This window comes from Nicotiana tabacum, chromosome 22 (genome assembly GCF_000715075.1).
Source record: "Nicotiana tabacum cultivar K326 chromosome 22, ASM71507v2, whole genome shotgun sequence".
Taxonomy (NCBI): Eukaryota; Viridiplantae; Streptophyta; class Magnoliopsida; order Solanales; family Solanaceae; genus Nicotiana; species Nicotiana tabacum.
The window spans coordinates 4,821,930-4,843,371 of NC_134101.1; the positions used below are offsets into that span (position 1 = coordinate 4,821,930).

Consider the following 21,442-nt stretch of genomic DNA (forward strand, 5'->3'; position numbering starts at 1 on the left):
TCCTGCCCAGCCTAGCTAAAGCTACGCGTTCGCGTTAGACTGGTCGTGTTCGCATAGAGAAACTCCCCCCAATGCTCCACGTTCGCGACTATGGTCTCCCGTTCGCGTAGAGTAAATCCTCCCCAGCCCAGTTTCCCCTTCGCGATCGCGAGAGTGACTATGTGATCGCGAAGCACAACATAGCAAACACCAGATACAACAAAAATACCAGATTTTTCTAAGTCCAAAACATCTCGTAGCCTATCCGAAACTCACCCGAGCCCTCGGGGCTCCAAACCAAACATGCACACAAGTCTAAAAACAACATACGGACTTGCTCGCGTGATCAAATCGCCAAAATAACATCTAAAACTACGAATTTAGCACCAAATCAAATGAAATTTTCAAGAACACTTAAAATTTCTATCTTCTCAACTGGATATCCGAATCACGTCAAATCAACTCCGTTTCTCACCAAATTTCACAGATAAGTCATAAATATTATATTAGACCTATATCGGGCTCCAGAATCAAAAATACGGACCCGGTATCAACAAGGCCAAACATCAACCAATTCTTAAAAATAATAAATTTTCAAACTTTTAATTTTCATCAAAAATTCATAACTCGAACTAGGGACCTCCGAATTCGATTCCGGACATACGCCCAGGTCCCATAATTCGATACGGATCCACCAGGACCGTCAAAAATAGATCCGGACCCGTTTATCAAAAATGTTGACCGAAGTCAACTAAAATTAACTTTTAAGGCATAAATTATTATTTTTATCAATTTTCAACATAAAATCTTTCCGGAAACATGCCCGGACTGTGCACGCAAATCGAAGAGGGTAAAAATAATATTTTTAAGGTTTAAGAGCATAGATTCGAATTTTAAAATATAAGATGACCTTTTGGGTCATCACATATACATGAAAATTCCCGAGAGATTTAAAATGCTCGACGTACATAATTTAAAGTCCAGGAAAATATTTTCAATCAAATTGCAAAGATATTTGTATGGTCTAAAGCAATCAAGAAGAATGTGATATAACCGCCTTAGTGAATATTTATTAAAGGAAGGTTATATAAATGATTCCATTTGTCCATGTATTTTTATAAAGAAAACAACATCGGAGTTTGTTGTACTTGCCATATATATTGATGACATAAATCTTATTGGAACTCCTACAGAACTTCAAAAGGCAATTGATTATTTAAAGAAGGAAATCGAGATGAAAGATCTCGGAAAGACAAAATTATGTCTCGGTTTGCAAATTGAACATTTGGCAAACGGAATTTCTGTTCATCAATCTGCCTACATAGAAAAGGTATTGAAACGATTTTACATGGATGAAGCACATCCATTAAGTACTCCGATGGTTATTCGATCACTTGATGTGAATAAGAACGCGTTTCGACCTCAAGAAAAGAATGAAGAGCTTCTTGGTCTTGGAGTACCATATCTTAGTGCAATTGGTGCACTAATGTATCTTTCTAACACTACAATGCCTGACGTAACGTTTTCAGTTAATGTCTTAGAAAGATATAGCTCTGCTCCTACAAGGAGACATTGGAATGGAATCAAACACATATTGCGGTATCTAAAAGGGACTACCGATATGGGTTTATTTTATGGCAATGATTGCAGTCCCGATCTTGTTGGTTATGCCGATGCTGGGTATTTATCTGACCCACACAAGGCTCGATCTCAAACAGGCTATGTATTTACATGTGGAGGCACTACAATATCTTGGCGATCGACTAAGCAATCAATTGTGGCTACTTCATCTAATCATGCTGAGATAATTGCTATTCATGAAGCAAATCAAGAATGTGTATGGCTGAGGTCTGTAATACACCTTATTCGAGACAAATGTGGTTTGAAGTGTGACAAACTACCCACAATTTTGTATGAAGACAATGCAGTATGCATAGCTCAATTGAAGTAAGGATTCATAAAAGAAGATAGAACAAAGCACATTTCACCCAAGTTATTTTTCACACATGATCTTCAAAAGAATGGTGATATCAATGTGCAACAGATCCGTTCAAGTGATAATATGGCTGATTTGTTTACCAAATCTCTACCGACGTCAACCTTCAAGAAACTAGTGTACAAGATTGGGATGCGAAGGCTCAAGGATATGAATTAATACTCTCATCAGGAGGAAGTTAATATGCGGTGTACTCTTTTTCCCTTACAAGGTTTTGTCCCACTGGATTTTCCTTGCAAGGTTTTTAATGAGGCAACCAAAAAGCGTATTTTAAAATATGTGTACTCTTTTTTCCTTCACTAGGATTTTTTTTCTCTAATAAGGTTTTAACGAAGCACATTATCTATGGACATCCAAGGGGAAGTGTTATAAGAAATATCAAATTATGGTGGATGTCTACTCTTCCTCCATGATATTCATCTCAAATGCTTAATGACATATTCAATGACATATTTTCTATGTTTAATGACATATTCAATGACATATTTTCTTCACTTTTCATGCCTATATAAAGGCCTTGTAATAGATAGGAAAATACACACAATTGAAGAAGAAATATGAATCTCTTCTCCCTTTCTCTCTATATCTCTTAGCTTTTTTTTTCTTGTTTTATATTGTTAATTTGAGTTATATTTCATAACAATTAATTTATAAAAAATATACATTTTGCGACTATTACTTTTTAGGGGCTATATTGTGTATATTTCCCTTGATGGAGTATTATATTGGTTAGTGGGCTTATCCAACCCATTTTTGATTAAACTGGCTTATAAATTTCGATTGTTGCGCAAATCCTAAATCATAATATAATGGGCCTAAGCCCATATAAATGCAAAGTAGTGACTTCAGGTCCAGATACAGAAAAACCTTGTACTATATCATCTCCTCGAAAACCCTAATGCTCACTGGACATCACACACCATTAGCCTAACTCTTCGCGCCTGGTCAGCTGCTTCCTCAAATCGTCGAAAATGGTACGCATTCACTCTTCAATCAGTTATGCATTTCCGTACTCTGAGATTTTATGTTGAGATTTGTAAAAATGTGTTGGATTTTGCTTTCTGTAGCCGTTCAAGAGGTTCGTAGAGATCGGAAGAGTCGCCCTTGTCAACTACGGGGAGGACTATGGGAAGCTCGTTGTTATCGTCGATGTCATTGACCAAAATAGGGTAAATTTGCTTCACTGAGCAGTTGTTATACTCTAATAATTTCTCAGTAATCAAATCTACATATTAAACTCCGTGTTCAGTTAAATACATTCATGAAAAATGAAACAGAGTACTCTGGAACCGTTTGCCATGCCTTCTGGCAGGGACAGAAAAGGATATTGTATAATATTAGTACTTTGGTTATTAAAAAAAGGTTATTGTGTATTGAGCTGATTCATTTTTCTTAGTTAGATATGCTTAAGGCCTATGATGGAACATGATAATATGCCTACATTGTCTGATCATATAAAATTTGATTGAGCAACATGATCTGAGGCCTTGTTGTAATATTTCCACAAAAGTAGTTTTTAAGAAAGCTGTATATCTGCTTGCCCGTTTTATTTGGTTTTTAGTTAGTGAGTATTTGTCTTGATAGGTTGCAGTGTTCTTTTTTCAAGTTTGGATTGGTTCCGTGGATTATTCTCATCTGTGCCTTATAGACTAGAATAACTTTGTTCTTTGTGAAGTTTTTGGGAGTTACTTCTTCTGCCTTGCGGAAATCTCCATGAATGGTCTTGACTGTAATGTCAGCTATTCCCTGTAATTAACAGACTTACAATGAGAAAGATAATTTGACTTTCCTCAACTGAACTATTTTTTCGATTGACAGTATTCCCCAAGGAAACTGCACAAAGGGCTTATTTTTGCATCAAGGGACACATTATTTTCTTCTAGAATCTTTTTGCTTTCTTTCTAATTCGTGTGTTTGTTTGCATTGTAGCTAATTGATATAGGTTTTTACTGATGTTTCATTCCCTCTATATCTCCTTTTAATACAATGAACAAACATTGAAATTGATTGATAGATAGCCTGATATGTTCTGGTAGATCGAAAGCAATCCAAAAGGCTATGTGACTTCCTAGTTGACTTTATTAGTTTAAGCTAGACGGTAGGTAGTTACTTAAATGACTGTTAAAATAGCTGTTGAAAATGAAGATTTTTTAAACTAATTTGTGGTAATAACTCTATATCTTTTCTCAATTGACAGGCGCTTGTTGATGCTCCTGACATGGTGAGGAGCCAGATTAATTTTAAGAGGCTTTCACTCACAGATATCAAAATTGACATCAAAAGGATCCCAAAGAAGAAGACCCTCGTTGCAGCTATGGAGGCTGCTGGTAAGTACAGTGCTCAAGAGATTTTCTTTTCGTTTTAGAAGATGTAGATTAGCAATTGATGTTAGCAGCTAGTTCTACGAAGATTGACCACTCATTTGATCTTTATTCTCCCAGACGTGAAGAGCAAATGGGAGAGCAGTTCCTGGGGAAGAAAGTTGATAGTTCAGAAGAGGAGGTCCTCGCTTAATGATTTTGACAGGTTCAAGCTCATGCTGGCAAAGATAAAGGTCCGATTATGTCTTTCACTTAGCTTCATTTTGCTTGACTCAATTCAATCTACCAATCCCTAAAGTGATATTGTTTGCCTGAAAAGGTCAGAAAAAGGTGCCATCATTAAATTGAAAAAGCAAAATGACAATATCTTGCCCTAAAATTTGTATTATGGACCAATATTCCTTTCTCAACTGTACTTGACCGTGTTAAATGTCGATACCTGAAAGAACTGTCGATCATGTGGCTAGTTAGAATTTAGCTGGCTCCCCTTTTTGTTTGCATGATATTTGTGAGGTCTCATTTGTATTTGATATCAAAGCTGATATATTTGTTTTGACATTGCAGAAGGCTGGAGTTGTAAGACAGGAGCTTGCTAAGCTTAAGAAGGACGCTTAAGAACTCTTTGATTAGTGAGATTTGTATGATAGGAGTTTTGGAAGTCGTTGTGTTTTGCTTTTAGATTTTGGTTCATTACTGGCAAGTCATTTGGTTTCATCTTTGGTGTCATTGAAGACTCCTAGAAATCAATTTCCCAATAGTTTTAATTTGAATTATGATGGTGAACATTCTCTTCGCAGACACTTCATTTTGTTGCTCAAATTGTTTTCGTTTCATATACGTGATCTCACTCTGCTGTAGGGCTGTGCATAATTTGGTAAATACCGAATTATCGTACTTAAACCGAAATTTTTTGTATTTGGTATTCGCTATTTTGGTATTTGGTATGGTATTTGGTGTATGTTTTTTAAAAATATGGTATTTGGTATTTTAAAATGAAATACCGAAATATCGATACTGTATCGAAATATATATTATATTACATAAAACACATTATTAATTATAACATAAATTTAAAAAACTAAAATTTTACTTTTTTTTATTCTCTAAGTTATCTATTAATTCTATGCAAATAAGAAAGACATTTCTAATGGTCAAATTTAAAGATTTCTTTATGTGTAGTTTTTTCTCTCTCTAGGTTATATTTGTTGGTTTTGGATAAATTTTTTGTAAATAAACGTTTTTAGTTTTGTACTTTTGAGTACTTTAATTAAGAATATTATAGTCTATGACTTTATGCACTTAGTATTCAAACCGAATAAATCGAAAGGAGAAAAATCGAATCATACCGAATTTAATTAGGTACGGTATTGGTATAGCATTTTAAGAAATCGAATTCCGAAAATACCGAACCGAAATGTATAAATATCGTACCGTACCGACCGACGAACACCCCTACTCTACTCGGCTTGATAAATCATTTTAGGTAATGAGATGTTGCTCAATTTTTTCATACACTAACATTTTGCTCGGAGGGTTTTTTTCAATAGCAACTTTAGAATGCCATCGAAATGTATGATTCCATCTGCCACTGAAGGATTCCCGCTGACAAACTTGCCTATATAAGTACCATGTAAAAGATTGAAAACAGTGTGTTACTCTGTAAGGTAGGGTAAGGTATGAGTACATATTATCGGTATGACATATTACCGGTATGAGTACATATTACCCTCCCAGACCCCACACTATACTAGGTATGTTATATAAAAGATTTTCTCATGCATCATGAGAAATGATTAACATTGCCTATTCTGTCAATGCATTAGCTAATCCAGTTGGACAAGTTGAGTCCTTGAGAATTCTACATTTTTTTCAACTCAGTCCTTATAGGGTAATGTGCAAAATATTTTGGATCTTTGCTGTTTATTTGTACTTCCAATAGTACTGTTTGGAATATTTCCACAAATTATTAACTTCGGACTGAAACTAGAGATATATTGGTCTTGAAATGAAAGTAAATTTGATTTTTGGAGTGGATGGTTGAATTCTGAAGCTTTAACCAAACAGAGATCAAGACATCATGCAAACTCTACATCGACTCATTTCCTACCACAATGTAAAGGAAGCAAGAAGGGAAATGGATGAGGAGGAAACTCAACGAGAAACGAAAGATAGTCGCTATTCTTTTCCTTTATTTAGCCGAGGGAAAACACAAGAGAAGGAGCAAAGAATTTGGCCTTCCGTTCGCATGTCTCTGAAATAAATTAAGGAGGGAGACTATGACAGTCATCAATGGATATGCATGTTATTCCTGATTTCCAAACCAAGGTTCAAGAACAAATGTGAAAATGCACACATATATATCATAATCCAGGGCAATTGCAAAATCTTTCCCATTGCTAAATATTAATCATCACAACCACTTGCGGAATCCGACCATCAAATATTCCAAGGCTGACCTAAAAAGATGCATTCAAACCCCAGAAAAGAATTCCTCCACTAGACATTCCAATAAGGAATAAGGTAAAAGTTACATCAATTCGTACAACAATATTTATCAAGCTACCCGTCCCATTCATATATATAAAACTCTTGCACTTGACTCGACATTTCATTGGATGAGTCTAAATGAGCTATGGTCGCCAGGAACTCTATTAACAACAAAAACAAGGAATATGAGAAGTTGGATCAGCTTTAATTGTCACATAGAAGGTAGAACATTTTCAATTTACAGCACTTGAGACATCCTTAAATAGGATTGCATGTTCAAACAATCAGGAAATTTTCTCTTTATAAGTGCATCCCCTTACTTTCTGATAGAAAGAAACTCAAAGCTCCGAAGAGGGTTATCATGGGTACCCTTTGTGACTGAAGTTCGGGCGAATGATGATTTTGGTTCGATTCCCTGCTGAATTCGTTGTGTGGTAGATAGACGGCCAGTGCTTGACACTAATCTGCTTGAGCGACTATCTGTGGGTTCACCAGTAGAGGCCGGTCTGCTGCTTGAAATGGCAGCCCTTCTTGAAGAGCTGCCATTTCTCGAGGTACGGCCTCTTTCTGAATCAGCTTGCTACAAATAAAAGTAGAAGATTGCTAGCTTAGCATGCATCAGCTTTTTACCTAGTCAGCTCAATGCTGCAAATTTTCTATCACATAAAATACAGAAATATATCAAGGATTCAGAATTATCAAAGTCATTGCATTAACCACAAGGAATAAGCATCTACAGAACATCACAAAACTCTCCTATCCGATTGAAAGAAAATGGATTTTTCTTTTTGTTTCTTCTCTCCTTTTTTTTTTTGGGGGGGGGTGGGGGTTGCAAAAAGGAGGGATCAATACCACGTCTTTAGATGAAGGTACATCCTCTGAAGTCCGATGTCTGGAGTGTTCCCCATGCCTACCAGCCGCAGAAGTATTCCTTCTGGAAAATGCTTCAACAGCGCCAGAAAACCTGTCTCGGATATCTTGCCCCACTGGATTATAGAATTAACACATCACAAGAGTCAGTGAATGATAAATTGCCAAAAGCTGCAAGTTTACAAACAAGCAGAGGCAGCAGATGCTAGCAAAAGTTCAAGAGCTGAATCCTCATAATTCAGGGAAGGGCATGCGTTTTCCAAATAATCTGATACTCAAAATCAACAAAAACTCACATATAGAAAGATTTTCTTCTTTTGTGCTCTTTTATTTTTTGATAGAGAACTTTTATATTATTATTATTATTATTATTACTACTACTACTACTACTACTACTATTATTTCTACATATTTAACTTATTTTTCAGTTTTTTTTTTGGTATGATGATGACATGAGTTGAGCTTAGGGAGAAACATGGTCAATGAGGATTAATATAGATGACCCCAACTTGTTTGGGATTAAGGCATAGCAGTAGTAGTAGTTGTTGTCATTGTTTTGATGTCTCATAGATAGAAAGATATGAGATATTTTTTCGAGGGTCTGTTGGAAACAGCCTCTCTATCTCCACAAGGTAGGGGTAAGGTCTGCGGACACACTACTCTCCCCTATGTGGGATGATACTGGATATGTTGTTGTTGTCATAGATAGAAAGATATGATCTTGATATTTGTCTTGCTTGAAGAAATAACTGAATGCAATAATCAAGCTAGCTGAGTAATTCCTAAAACCAGCTAGTAAAAATTTCCACTTCAGTTAAAAGATAATACCTGACGTCCTTCCTGGTCTTTCAGCAGATGGCCCAGCATTTAGTCCGGCATTTCCACTAGGAATCTGGAAGCAAGACAATGCATACACTACTGTTCATAAAAAATATTAAGCAACAGTTTCAATGATAACAACCAAAATAAAGTTTTCAAAACTAACTCGTCCTCTAGAACTGGCACCGATCTGAGGATACTTCAAAATTGTCCAATCAAATACATAGTCAAATTGATAACCTGCACCAACGAAAGAAAGATTTTTTTTTGGATCGCTATGAAAATTAAAGATACAAAGCCCGCATCATATCTATTAAAGTCTAAAGTTGGGGTAGTTAACAACTGGGATAAGTTTTGGACCAAAACAGCCATTTTAGATAAAAGAAAGAAAGAAAAAACAAGAGAAACTACCTTCACGAATAAACAAGTCTCTGAAAAGCCTCTTCAAATATGAATAGTCAGGTTTATCCTCAAATCTTAATGATCGGCAGTAGTGGAAGTATGATATGAATTCAGATGGATATGATTTGCACAGCACCTGTAATGGAGAAAAAATGGAGTCTTCTCCGGATTACCTCATGCGCTACTCATCAGAGGCAAGATGGCCTAAACTAAGGCCAGAATATTATCCACAAAAACAACAGTACAATTCACCAGAATAAATACATTTGACATGACCCATATTGATCCAACCCAGGACAGTTTCGTGTTTCGATCACACTTCAATAAGAAGGATCGCAGCTTTGACATGACGGATGTAGTGATAATTCAAAAATGGTGAGTAGGTAACAGACCACCAAGATGTATTGATTTTAGGGAATAAGTACCTCTATTGGTGTTAACATCTTTTTCTCACTGATTTTATCATATTTCTGCTTCTTGGTACCAGCTTTCAGTCCCTGCCATGGAAGGCTGAGCCAAGAAGAAATTATCCGAATTCAGAAAACAAGTAAACCCCGAGAATTTACAACAAAAAATAGAACAAGGTCAGAAATATGGCTAAAGAAAACATATAAGTCCAACCTTCCTCTAAGAAAATACATAAGCACATAACCAAGAGATTCCAAATCATCTCTTCTGCTTTGCTCTGCCAGAAAAATGAAAAAGGACAACAATATATTAGTTATAAGTAATATTGAAGCTAGCTGCGTCCCTAATAGTTTGCCAATCTAAAAAAAATACACCTACCAACTCCGAGATGTGTGTTGACGCTGGCATACCGAGCTGTTCCTGTCAGATTCTTGTTTTCCCTGGGGAAAATAGAAGAGAAGAGCATACCAGAGGCAATCAAGATACAAATTTCTCAAAACAGAGGAAAAGAACGAAACAATGAATCAAAAATTTGACCAACACGCGGTCTTTATTTTTTCATCCTTTTGCTTCTACAGTCCCTTCATGGACAGTGAATGAAAAAGATAAAATGAAAAACTGTTGATTTTTCAAATGGAAGCAGAACTTTAAAAGAGAAAGAACTCTAGCGAGGCCAGTTAGCTCAACAAATTCATATAACTTTTTACTAAAGGAAACAGCAAACACCAAATGTGAACGGCGTTTCTGATGCTTCTTCTCTTCTTTTCTTATAAGGTGAATAATTTTATTAAAAGTTGGAATATCTCCTATCCACATCCGGTTACCAAAAAGTTTGAGAATCTGTAGATAATATGATTCTCTACGAACAACACTCAGTTTTCAATACAGACTAGAGCCTCATCGTGCTTCTTCCTTGATCAATCTTCCGCACTTAATAACGGGAAAGATATGGCAACAACATTTTCAAGAGAGAGAAAGATGGAAACAAGAATCTCAATGAAAAATACTAAGATATGAATTTGGTCAACACTGTAGTGATGTCTTTGTATCTGTACAATGCTAGACAGCCATTAAGTGCATTAAATCTAAAATTACTGGAAATATTAAATGTGTCTTCCAAAAGGCTCCCTTCCTATTAGGACACTGATGTCATAAATAAATATCATTCTAGCAATTGAAATACTCAGCTCATTGGCAGAGCAGTGCCAACTAAAATAAACAACTATCCTATTGAATGTCATTGAGCTTCTTAACAGTCGGAACAGAATCTTATACAGTAACATCTTCCTAACCATTTTGAAATGCAAAAGTATTTTCATCCTGCATCTTTCCAGTAATTTCTAAGCATGTTTCTTTTATTTACACAGCTTCCATATAAGAAACTGGTCAAAGATGCCATCAAAAGAAAAAGTAGGATAAATTCTGGAAGGAGGTTAAAAAAGAAAAATAGGACATTAAGCACCGCAAAGTTCACACAGAAAAATTGAGACTTTACTTTCATACACAACAACAACAACCCAGTATAATCCCATTAGTGGGGTCTGGGGAGGGTAGTGTGTACGCAGACCTTACCCCTACCCTAGGATAGAGAGGCTGTTTCCAAATGACCCTCAGCATCCTTCCCTCCAAGAACTCCCCACCTTGCTCTTGGGGTGACTCGAACTCACAACCTCTAGGTTGGAAGTGGAGGGTACTTACCATCAGAGCAACCCACCTTGTCAGTATCAACATTCACCAACCCCGTATTAGGTGTTGCATACACCAGGGTGTCCAGAAAGTGTGAGTTTAGTTTTGATGTTGCCCTTCTAGGCTTTTGACTTGATGGCTGAGAAAGGGTAAATCATTTTCTCTAAGTTGCTTCACTGGCTATATAATGATGCATTAAGTTGTCCGCCACCAAATATTAATTGACAGATTAAGTGCTTCTAGCCGTTAAAACTATTTATACCACCAAATTCTCACTATTGCTTTGATTAGTCCAACTAAGTCTCCAGAACTCATACACCAGGCACCAAACAAACAAAATTCTTGCTGATGGAAGTTTGCTAGGGACGATGAAAGAGAACCAAAACCCCCCCCCCCCTCCAAATAATGCTTATTTACAAGCATACAGAAAGATGTGTATAACAACTACAAGGACCGAGAAAAGTAACATTGTTGCTACCTGTATGGTATATGCTTGTGAGTCTGGAGATCCCTATACTTTTTGGCAAGCCCAAAGTCAATGGCGTAAACCTGTCATCAGTGTACAGATCTAAATATATATATTTTTTGTTTGAAGGAAAAACCGCCAAATCATCAAGAGAAAACTATAAACTTTAACACCGAGAATATATCAGCCAGCATCACGACAAAATACTTACAAGCTAAATCTGTTGAAGCCAAAAGGTAAAAGTGTAAAGAGTAAGGACTGACGTTGAACCTATACTTAATTTTCTCTGCATAGGTAAAAGGAGCAGAGACATGACATGTAATCCAAGCATTCTGTCAGTCTGACAGAACATGAACAAGTACCTGGTTTGCCTTGCGACCCAAGCCCATTAAAAAGTTGTCCGGCTTTATGTCACGGTGAAGAAATCCTCTAGAGTGCATGTATTCAACTCTATTAATCTAAGAATGGCACAGGAAAAGATTTTATAACTCAAATGCATAGGGAAACATGCAGAAAATTATTCTCTAAAAGAATGAGATGCTGATACTTACGAGTTGATCTGCTAGCATAAGCACTGTTTTCAGAGTAAACTTCCTATTGCAATAGTTGAAGAGGTCTTCCAAACTTGGTCCAAGAAGGTCAATGACCATTATATTGTACTCGCCCTCAACTCCAAACCATTTGAGATTAGGAATCCCGGCTTCAGCAGAATGGCAAAGATAAGGAAATTAATTCACTATTCATAAAAGTCCCATTGACAAAGTTATTTGCTATTTAACGCGAATGACAAAAATTTCAGACAAGCCATTGAACTAATAGTTTTTTTTTTTTGGTTCAACTAATAACTTGCTTATAATATAGAAGACATGTAAAGGAATAGCAAATCTCCAAAGAAGCAACTAGACAAGTCCATTAATTTGAAAACCAAAGAAGCAAGGAAAAGCAGAGGATAATACTTAAATAGTACTTTCGTAGCACTCCACCCCCCCCGGGTTCCTTTTTAGACATCCAGTTATAAAAATCACATTTGCAACATATGTTTTAAAGAGATAATATGCAAGATTTGATTGATGAAGTGAGACTTACTTCCTCCTTGGAGAAGCATATAAATTTTCGACTCATAGTGTAGTTGAGGGTGCCTTGTCTTGACTGATTCCTGAAAGTTGAAGTAACAAAAAGAAAAAAACTTAGAACAGACCAATATGTGAAAAGTTTGAGTCAAAACATACAGGTCATTAAAACAAATTCTTGTGATATAACCTAGCAAAATAAATCCAGAAAATCAGTCTTGCATTCCAAAAGCAGCATGACACAAAAGAATGTAGAAGCTCGCGGAATGAGATAAACATATCTCCTTTTGTAATTCAACTTAACAAATTTTTCTTTTTTGGTTAAGAAGCTTTTAAACACATAAAAAAGCTTTCCGTGAACTAGATAGTACATTTTTACTTAGACTACAACAACCTCTTCCAGAAAACATAGTTATACAACAAACTAGATCAGATGCTACTTATAATATTTGGATTGGTGGACTTGCTGAGTTGCCGCAACTTACAAATGCTTCTATTGGATATAACAGTTTCAGAATTTATCAAATGGTATTATCAGCTGAAAGATTTGGAGTCTCTTCCAAATGGTATTATCAGCTGCCTATCTAGCAGCCTATCTAGATACAGAATTTACATAACTGATTCGGGATTAAGGCATACTAAATGTATTGATATAACAACAACAATTAAACGTATTAGACATTACACAAGAACAACAAATGCAACCACGTGAACTCCCTGTATACAGAAACCAAAAAACAAAACAAAAAATACAGAAAAGATAGACGATTGTTGGTCGTGGACGGGCACATACCAGCTTAATAGCAACTTCCTCTCCATTCTGTATATTCACCCCTGAATCAAACAAAGAAGCAAGGAGCAGAAACTATAATATAAAGACACAAGAACAGGTAAAAACTACTAATAACACAAAAGGTCAAAACGAAGAAAATGAGGCTAATCATAAATCATATATAATCAAACCGAATCAACGAGCAAAAGCAATGGAACATACCTAAATAAAGCTCACCAAAAGACCCACTTCCAATCTTCCTTCCCAGCTTAAACTTCCCACCAACAACATGATCCATGGTGATTCAATCAAAATCTTCACTAATTACCAAGAACAAATCTTTTACAGCGATTATCAGCTGTTTTACTCAGATTGAACCTCTAAATTTAGAAAGTACCAAAAGACCCAAAATTCCAAAAAGATAATTAATCCCTAACCACCTTTAAGGATCAAAAACTGTGGTCAAACATACAAATTCCAATCAGAAATTACCAAGAACAAGACTTTTACGGCGAATAATCAACTTTTTTACCTCAGTGAATTTAAAAAACAAAGAAATTCCTCATAATTCCAAACGGATAATTAATCTCCAGAAAAAAAGTAACCACCTTTAAGGATCAAAATCTATGGCTAAAAGCCTAAAACAATCAAATTTCAATAAGAAACCCAATTCCTAGAAATTACGGACCAAACAACACTCTAATTCAGCTACATCCTTCGATTAAATACAAACCCCAGCTAATAATCTTCAAATAACCATAAAAAATCGAAACCCTAATTTACAAGTAAAGTCACCGATCCCCATTGATCAATAAAAAAAGCAATCAATGTACGAACCGATAAGTACAAACAAAACCTAATGGATTTGTATATTTTCAGTCTATACAATCTGTTTGGTTTGTTTGACAGAGAGATGAGAAAAGGGTCTTTTAGAAAAGAAATAATTTGATTTTGATTTTGATTTTGATTTTTGCTATGTGCTGTGGAAAAGCAAGGAGCGCGATGAGGTGAGAGAGAGAGAGAGGATTGATTGAATGAATGCACTACGGTCTACGTGTGGGTGGGGATTGCAAAAAAACAAAGGACAGGACAAGAAAAATGAGGAAATGCAGGTACGTATGATTTTCTTTTGTTGTCAGTAACTTTTCTCGTTTATGTCTTTACTGTTTCTTTTTTCCCAAAATGTAAAATAGGAACAAGTTTTAAAAAAATATATTAATTAGTTAAATGGAGTGCAAGTCCGTTTCCAAAAATTACAAATATTAATTAGAATATCAAGAGAAAATAATATACCACTTTAGTAAATACGGATAATAAGAATATTAGAAACGCAAGAATTTTAGTTAAAATGGAGGTATTTCAATTATTTCACCATACCTTTTGGTGGTGTTTTAATTTCTTCAAACTTTTTTCATCGCGATTCATTATAATGATAATAAATCAAATTGAGAGATTAGAAAGAATAGGATTATGTGAGAATTAAGGGGATATTTGAGGCAGGGTTTAGTTGAGGAGAAGTAATTAGTTAATTAGCAAAAAATAAAATACATGTCACAGCATGAAACATTTTTTGCCATTAATTAATTTGAGTTTTTAAAAAATATATGGTGATTTTCTCTAGTTTTTTTTTAAAAAAAAACAGTAAACCATGAGAGTTGCAAATTTCAGTTCAAGTGCTTTTTTCCTGACCGATCCAAGTACCGTAAGATTTGTAGTTTTTTTTTTTATATCTTACTGCTCCTTTATAGTATCCTTAAACAGTTAGAAAGGACAAATTTTAAACCGATATAAATTCCAGATTGATAAGTCCTAACGGTGGTTATATACCTTAGAGCTCGAGGGGGAAAAATCAGAAATAGTCGATTTATTAAAAAATAGTCACAATTTTTTAAGTAATTGAAATTTAGCAATTTTTTCATATAAACATAAAATCCAAACAAAAATACCGTAAAAAATTTGAAAAAATCTCAGCATAATATGTTGGAGTTCAAATTTTTTATATATGAGATTCCAGCATAATGTGCTGGAGTTCCAACTTAATATGCTGGAAGTGTATATGAAGAAGTTTCATAATCTAGCATATTATGCTAGAATTTTTTGTGCGCTGGAGTTCCAACATAATATGTTGAAAGTTTATACGCATGAGCTCCATAATCCAGCATATTATGCTGAAACTTTTTGTGTTTCAGCAAAATAATGCTTATTTTTCAATAACTTTACAAATGTTAGCTATTTTTCAATTACCAATTTGAAAGCTAGCTAACCCGTGCTATTTTCACGGGATTATAAAATATGAAGACGACAAGGCAGGAGGACAGAAGGCTGTAGGTGTACAAGGAATTAGGAAAACGTGGAAAGAACAACTGAACAACTGCCCAACCATAATTATTAATACTACTAAAATTATGGATTTGATATGATCCAGGATTTAACCTTAATGAGTTCAATTTTGCACTAAACTCATTCAACTATTTAAAATTATGGATTCAAATTTAATATTTGTTAAGATTTTAATAAAAGTTATATGTTTAACCAGATCTAAGCCGATGATGGACTGTTGCAAGTCTTACAAGTAATACCCTGATCAAAAGTCAGTCAAAATTAATTATAATAGGAAATGCTCAAATTACTACTAGTACCAGACATTTAAGTGATATCGCTGTGGACATATTATTGCCTTCTCTAACATGCAATATCATATGATTTACAACAAAGAAGATTACCTAAAATGATGTACTAACATATTGTTATATACTGTCTTAAATTCTGAGTGTTATGTGGTCTTTTTAGATGAAATTAGCTTTTGACAATCACCTATGTACTAACAGTGAGTTATAGGTTGCCAGTAGTATATAAAATCCAAAAGTATAGCCAAACAATACAATAAAGTTTCTTTGCTCGTGTAGGCAAATGTAGATTGAAGCTATCATATGGGCACTATCAAAGAGATGTGCCCAGACTTGGAATATCCTTCTTTTGTATCTTCAGTTCTTTTACTTCTTTTATATTTGGCGTTCTCTTCTTCTCGTCACCTTTTTTTGTTGTACTATAGGCCTGCTCATTCTTCTTTGTATCGTGCAGTGGCGGTCCGGCGGAGCCACATGCATCCAAGGGGTGTCAATCGACGCCCCTTCATAGAAAAATTATATTGTTTAGCTTGGTAAATTTTTTAAAAATATGTGTATATATTGTATAATGGCACCCCTTGACTTATTGGTGAGTTTATTTCTTTATATTTTGACTTTCCTTGATGAAAATCTTGGTTCCGCCACTGGGATCATGTATTTCGTCTTCCTTCTGTATTTGTTGGTCCTCTTTCCATCTATACATAATGCAAGAAAGAACAAAGGTGCTTGTACATAAAGTTTTGATCATATGTGATGTACATTTAATTCTTTTTTTTTCTTGTTCAGGTATCTAGAGACATTTCTTGAATCTGAGGATATTGACAGCTTTGTCTCGATAATGTTCATATGGTACAAAAGTATGAAGATTGCTGCATGTATCAAAGGACTTACCAAGGAACTGAAAATCATAGCAGTTGGTTTGAGCATACGAGAGGGAATAAGAGAACTTTAAGTTGATAAATGAGGTAGATTAGTTGGTAACTGATGGATGTGACAGTGGGTTTACCCGATGCGCACAGAGTGCTCACCACAGAGTGGTCATCCGAAGGACAGATACTATAGCGGCTGCGGATTTTTCTGAGGTTAAAAAAAAAAACGTAACATAATGGGGGCTGAAAAATGACTATACCATTCTACGTGAATGGTGGGATTTAGCATCCATAATTTTGCCTTCAATTTAACAATGGAACATATTGCCCAAATGAATTGATTGTATAATAAAAGTTGCAATAATTATGTAATACTAACTAATAAGTAGTATATATCTTTTTTTTTAAAGACCTTAAATTGTGAAGGGGGAAAAGAACCAACATATTTAGAGAAAAAACAAATAAAAAATAAAAAGATATATAAATGCATTTGCTAACATAAGAGAGGTGCATCTCACTTCACCACAATTATATCTGACAGGTAAGTTAGTGAAAAAAGGAATTGTAACTATTGAGGTGAGTAACAAATTGAAGAGAAATTATAGCGTATCACATAATGTTGTGCAACCATTAACTTGATGTAAATATTTTCCATGTAACAAAGTGTAGACAATAAATTGTTTCGACAAAATAAAATCAAGACCGAAAATATCGCAACAATTGTAGTATTTTATTTCAAATATTTGAGTGTTACAATTTCTATGGTTCCTCTGATTCTACTTTTCAACAGTAAATAAAAGAGCATTCGAGCTCAATCTTGAATTTTATTTTATTTTAATCCAAGTGCTTGAGGCCTCATCTTGATTTTGACGTATTTTTAATCCAAGGGCTTGCAGCTTGTTCTTGGATCTTCGTCTTGATCTTTTAATCCTTAGAATACTTGAATGCTTGAAGCTTTTAGAGAAATCTGTAGCGTTTGATCCACGAGCTCCCTCTTGCTTATTGTTATAACTTCTGATGTCTTTTCTGGGTTATGAAGACCCCTATTTATAGTTATGGGAGGGAAGAATTACGATAAGAACAAACTCTTTCCGACCAATCAAATTGAAGTGTGACAAAGCCACATTTGGTTGGCTAAAACATGTCACTTGCACACGTGGCGATTTCATTGGCCATTTAATTTGGCTTGGCATGTCTTGTCATTTTGACACGTATCATGATCCCATTAGCTCTTTCGTTTGACTTGGCGCGCTACGTCATTTGACACCTGGCACCAAATTGGGCCTCTAGGAAGATGATATCTTGGGTTTAATGAAGTGGGCTCATTACTTTAGCCCAATTAACTGAGCTAGCCCAATGGATTAAGACTTATTTATTTAATCCATATATGTTGGACTTATATAACTAATCCAATTATATTAGCCCAATAAATTTATTTGAACTAATATATCTTGAATTTAAAATATAATCCAAATTATTTTACGTATTTAATTCCAATAAAATTTAGATGCCTACAAATACCCCCTACTTCAAGACTTGTGAAAGTATAAACATGTTGATCTTAAAAGTCTAGGCTTGAAGTATTAGCGTAGCATTAAATTTGAAGCTTTGGATTAGATAAAATTAACCCTGCAGTATATTCCTTGAGACTTTTTGGAGTCAATTCTTATTTATATAGGAATAATGCTAACGTAGGTACAAAATATTTAGCACTTGAAAATCCAACATTGCCAATGATTCAATTTCCCTTCATTCTAAAAGAATCCAACAATAATGGTTAAGCTAGATTAGTTGAATTTCTTTACTGTATCCACACGGCATTTAATTTGGCAATTTACTTTGCTTCAGACAATAACGTAACCACATAGGACCGTTTGACCCATGATTTGCCATGCAATTCTCAGGCGTAAAAAATTAGTTTTGCCAGCAAAACTCCTTCCTCAAATCGGATACCACCGCCGCCTCAACAAGTCAAATCCTTGTAGAAAATCAATTATAGCAATGTCCCACATCGAAAGTTACTTCACAATAGCAGCCTTTAATCATCTATATAATGCAGTGTGCTCTCCAATTTATGAGCATCAATTTGCCGTGCAAATGAGCCATTCCAGGTTTGCCTTCGACAATTAGAAAATACTATAAGGTAATTTCTACTTCTGCATTTTTTTTTTGTTTTTTATTTTTTTTAGGTCAAATGAGAAGGATATGTTCTTGTTTAACAAGATGATCTATGCATGGAGAAGACAATCATAGGGAGTGAGGAGATGGGTGCTCATCCCCGCCTAAATATTGGAGAGATTACTCTCAATGTGGCTCGACTATCGAAGAGATTACTCTCTCAATGTGGCTCGACTATCGGAGAGATTACTCTCAAAACGACCCGACTATCGGAGAGATTATTCTCAATATGGCCCGACTATCGGAGAGATTACTCTCAAAACGACCCGACTATCGGAGAGATTATTCTCAATATGGCCCGACTATCGGAGAGATTACTCTCAAAACGACCCGACTATCGGAGAGATTACTCTTGTGACCCGACTATCGGAGAGATTACTCTCAAAATGATCCTACTATCGGAGAGATTACTCTCAATGTAACTCGACTATCGGAGAGATTACTGATGCTAGGCTAGAAACTCGTGTTTTAGCCGTAGTATTGCACTCTAATTACTGCATTTTATGTGTGTTTGAGCTTAAATGATAGTGTATTATACTTGATACGTGTTTTATACCTTGCAGGAAGCGATTTCGAGTTTAAAAGTTAATTTGGAGCTAAATTGATCAATTTGGAGCTTTGAAGTCTGATTAAAAACCCAATAAATTAAGTTGGGATTGTGTTTGGAGGTCGTGTACCAAGTTTGGATGTCAAAAGAAGATGAAGCAAGTTTACTCTGAGAAATTTACACTACCAAGCCGCATGGTGCGCCGCAGGGCGCGACGCGGCAGTGTAAAAAATGGCATGCCAAGAGAAAACAGTGTAAGATGAAGAAAAATACACAAGCGCGCCGCGGGGGTGTGCAAAAAAAACTGTAGAGTAATTTCTAGTTCGGCTTGGAAAGGGTATATTCGTTCGGGGTTATTTTGAGGCGGGGACCTAACTTGGAGAGAAAAACAAAAGGACGGAACACTTGGGAGCAGGGATTTGATCAATATTTCCATTCTTATTCCAGTATTCATTGATTTTATGTTTAAAAATACTATTTTTGATGATTGTATGAACATGAGTGGCTAAGAACCCTAATGTTCTAGGGTCATGGGTGATACATGAATGTTGATGTTTGAAGTTTAAATTGACGAATTTGATTTTATCACATTGGGTTGTTTATTTACTTCTGTTCCTAATTATTTTGCTGAGTAGCTAACAGTGAAATACTATCTACGAATCTAGAGTTGAACTCGAAAGTGAAAATTCTAGATTACATATAGAATTAAATAGAGAAAGTTCTTGACCCTGGGCATCAGGGAACGGATTCGTAATTAGGATAGACATATACCTAATTGCTTTGCTTGGTTGAAATACAGGAAGTGTAAATGCATTCTTGCTAATCTTAATTCCATAGACATATATGCATTAAGTTAGCTTGAATAGGCGAGTAAGAACTCGACAGATTCTTATGAGTAATATCAACTCTGTCAATCAACAACCTAGATAAATCAATTAGTCATTTTAAGCCAAGAACGCAACACGATTATTAGCTCACCCGTGACCCTGGAATATCATCTCTTATTGATTGTTATCCAAAATTGATTAAGTGTTATGGTTGATTTCTAATTATTTCATTACTTGATAGTTTTTAGGTAGTAAATTAATAAATTATCTATTTTGCGAGAAATCTCTTGAATCGATAAGTTATTTGAGCTTGAATCAGTCGAAAGTTAATCATAATTCTTCGTGAGAACGATACTCTACTCATTACTCTACTACTTGACGACTATGTATACTTGCGTGAGTGTGTTTGGTCGCAACAAGTTTTTGGCGCCGTTGCCGGGGACTTAAAAATTAGCTACTTGACTGAGTTAAGCTTTTATTAATTATTTTTTCAAGTTTTAATTTTCAGTTTACCTTGTTTGTGTTAATGCAGGCTCTTCTCTTGAATGCTGAGGAGTAGAAGCGCAAACAACCTCTTTCCTTTTGATCCAGAAAATTGAACGAACACTTCACAGAGTGAGGAAGTCGAAGCTAGAACCAGAGTAGAAAGAGAGTTGAACATCGTAGTTCAACCACAGCCAATGGAGATGGCAGGTAATGAAGAGCGTCCGGTGATAGAAGCTGCGAGGCCCAATCTTGCTAATATGACTCAGGCTATTGTGAAGCCTGATATCACGGGGCATTTTGAACTTAAACAATACATGGTACAGCTGATTCAGTCCACAGGACAATATGTAAGTCTATCTCATGAAGACCCGCAGAGGTACATTCAGAACTTCCTGGAAATTACAAATACCTACAATTATCCGAACGTTTCCAAGGACTATGTCAGGCTGACACTGTTTCCCTTTTCACTGTTGGGGGAAGCTAAGGAATGATTGCAAAAGGAGCCCGCGAACTCAATCCACACTTGGGATGATCTAGCAAGGAAATTCTTAATCAAGTTTTTCCCCACTAAGAAGACAAAATCGCTAAGGAGCCAAATTCTTGGGTTTCAACAATGGGATGGCGAGACACTT

General features: G+C 35.5%; 2 protein-coding genes and 1 non-coding gene across 4 annotated transcripts; 2 read left to right on the top strand and 1 right to left on the bottom strand.

Annotated features, from left to right (window-relative positions):
• The first annotated feature begins 2,818 nt into the window (after positions 1-2,818).
• LOC107818765 (large ribosomal subunit protein eL14y) lies at positions 2,819-5,115 on the top strand. The gene is made up of 5 exons (XM_016644817.2): positions 2,819-2,949; positions 3,043-3,144; positions 4,173-4,302; positions 4,417-4,529; positions 4,861-5,115. Exons 1-5 carry the CDS (start codon positions 2,947-2,949, stop codon positions 4,909-4,911), a joined length of 399 nt encoding a protein of 132 aa, XP_016500303.2. The 5' UTR covers positions 2,819-2,946; the 3' UTR covers positions 4,912-5,115.
• On the top strand, positions 3,383-3,465 carry LOC142176890 (small nucleolar RNA SNORD34). Its single transcript, XR_012705694.1, has one exon. It is a non-coding gene; the product is annotated as a small nucleolar RNA SNORD34 (small nucleolar RNA).
• A 1,650-nt stretch (positions 5,116-6,765) lies between the features above and the next one.
• On the bottom strand, positions 6,766-14,377 carry LOC107818766 (casein kinase 1-like protein 11). 2 transcript variants are annotated; one of them, XM_075243788.1, is made up of 14 exons: positions 13,499-14,377; positions 13,298-13,338; positions 12,521-12,590; positions 11,986-12,134; positions 11,797-11,892; positions 11,447-11,517; positions 9,661-9,722; positions 9,496-9,559; positions 9,300-9,384; positions 8,884-9,010; positions 8,639-8,712; positions 8,482-8,545; positions 7,636-7,769; positions 6,766-7,363 (listed from the first exon to the last, which is right to left on the bottom strand). In XM_075243788.1, the coding sequence occupies exons 1-14, from the start codon at positions 13,572-13,574 to the stop codon at positions 7,100-7,102; spliced, it is 1,377 nt and encodes a 458-aa protein (XP_075099889.1). In that variant the 5' UTR covers positions 13,575-14,377; the 3' UTR covers positions 6,766-7,099. The 2 variants fall into 2 exon arrangements, with proteins under 2 accessions (XP_075099889.1, XP_075099890.1); XM_075243789.1 differs by having other exon boundaries at positions 6,766-7,439.
• Positions 14,378-21,442: the final 7,065 nt, after the last annotated feature.

Bases quoted from the DNA above. Each gene is read 5' to 3' on its own strand.
- LOC107818765 (XM_016644817.2), top strand. The intron at 3,145-4,172 runs GTAAATTTGCTT...CTCAATTGACAG, and splicing joins ATGTCATTGACCAAAATAGG to GCGCTTGTTGATGCTCCTGA. The intron at 4,303-4,416 runs GTAAGTACAGTG...TTATTCTCCCAG, and splicing joins TGCAGCTATGGAGGCTGCTG to ACGTGAAGAGCAAATGGGAG.
- LOC107818766 (XM_075243788.1), bottom strand. From the start codon at position 13,574: ATGGATCATGTTGTTGGTGGGAAGTTTAAGCTGGGAAGGAAGATTGGA. The intron at 11,518-11,796 runs GTACTTGTTCAT...CACTGATGACAG, and splicing joins TGGGTCGCAAGGCAAACCAG to GTTTACGCCATTGACTTTGG. The intron at 8,546-8,638 runs GTTAGTTTTGAA...TCTTGCTTCCAG, and splicing joins GTGCCAGTTCTAGAGGACGA to ATTCCTAGTGGAAATGCCGG.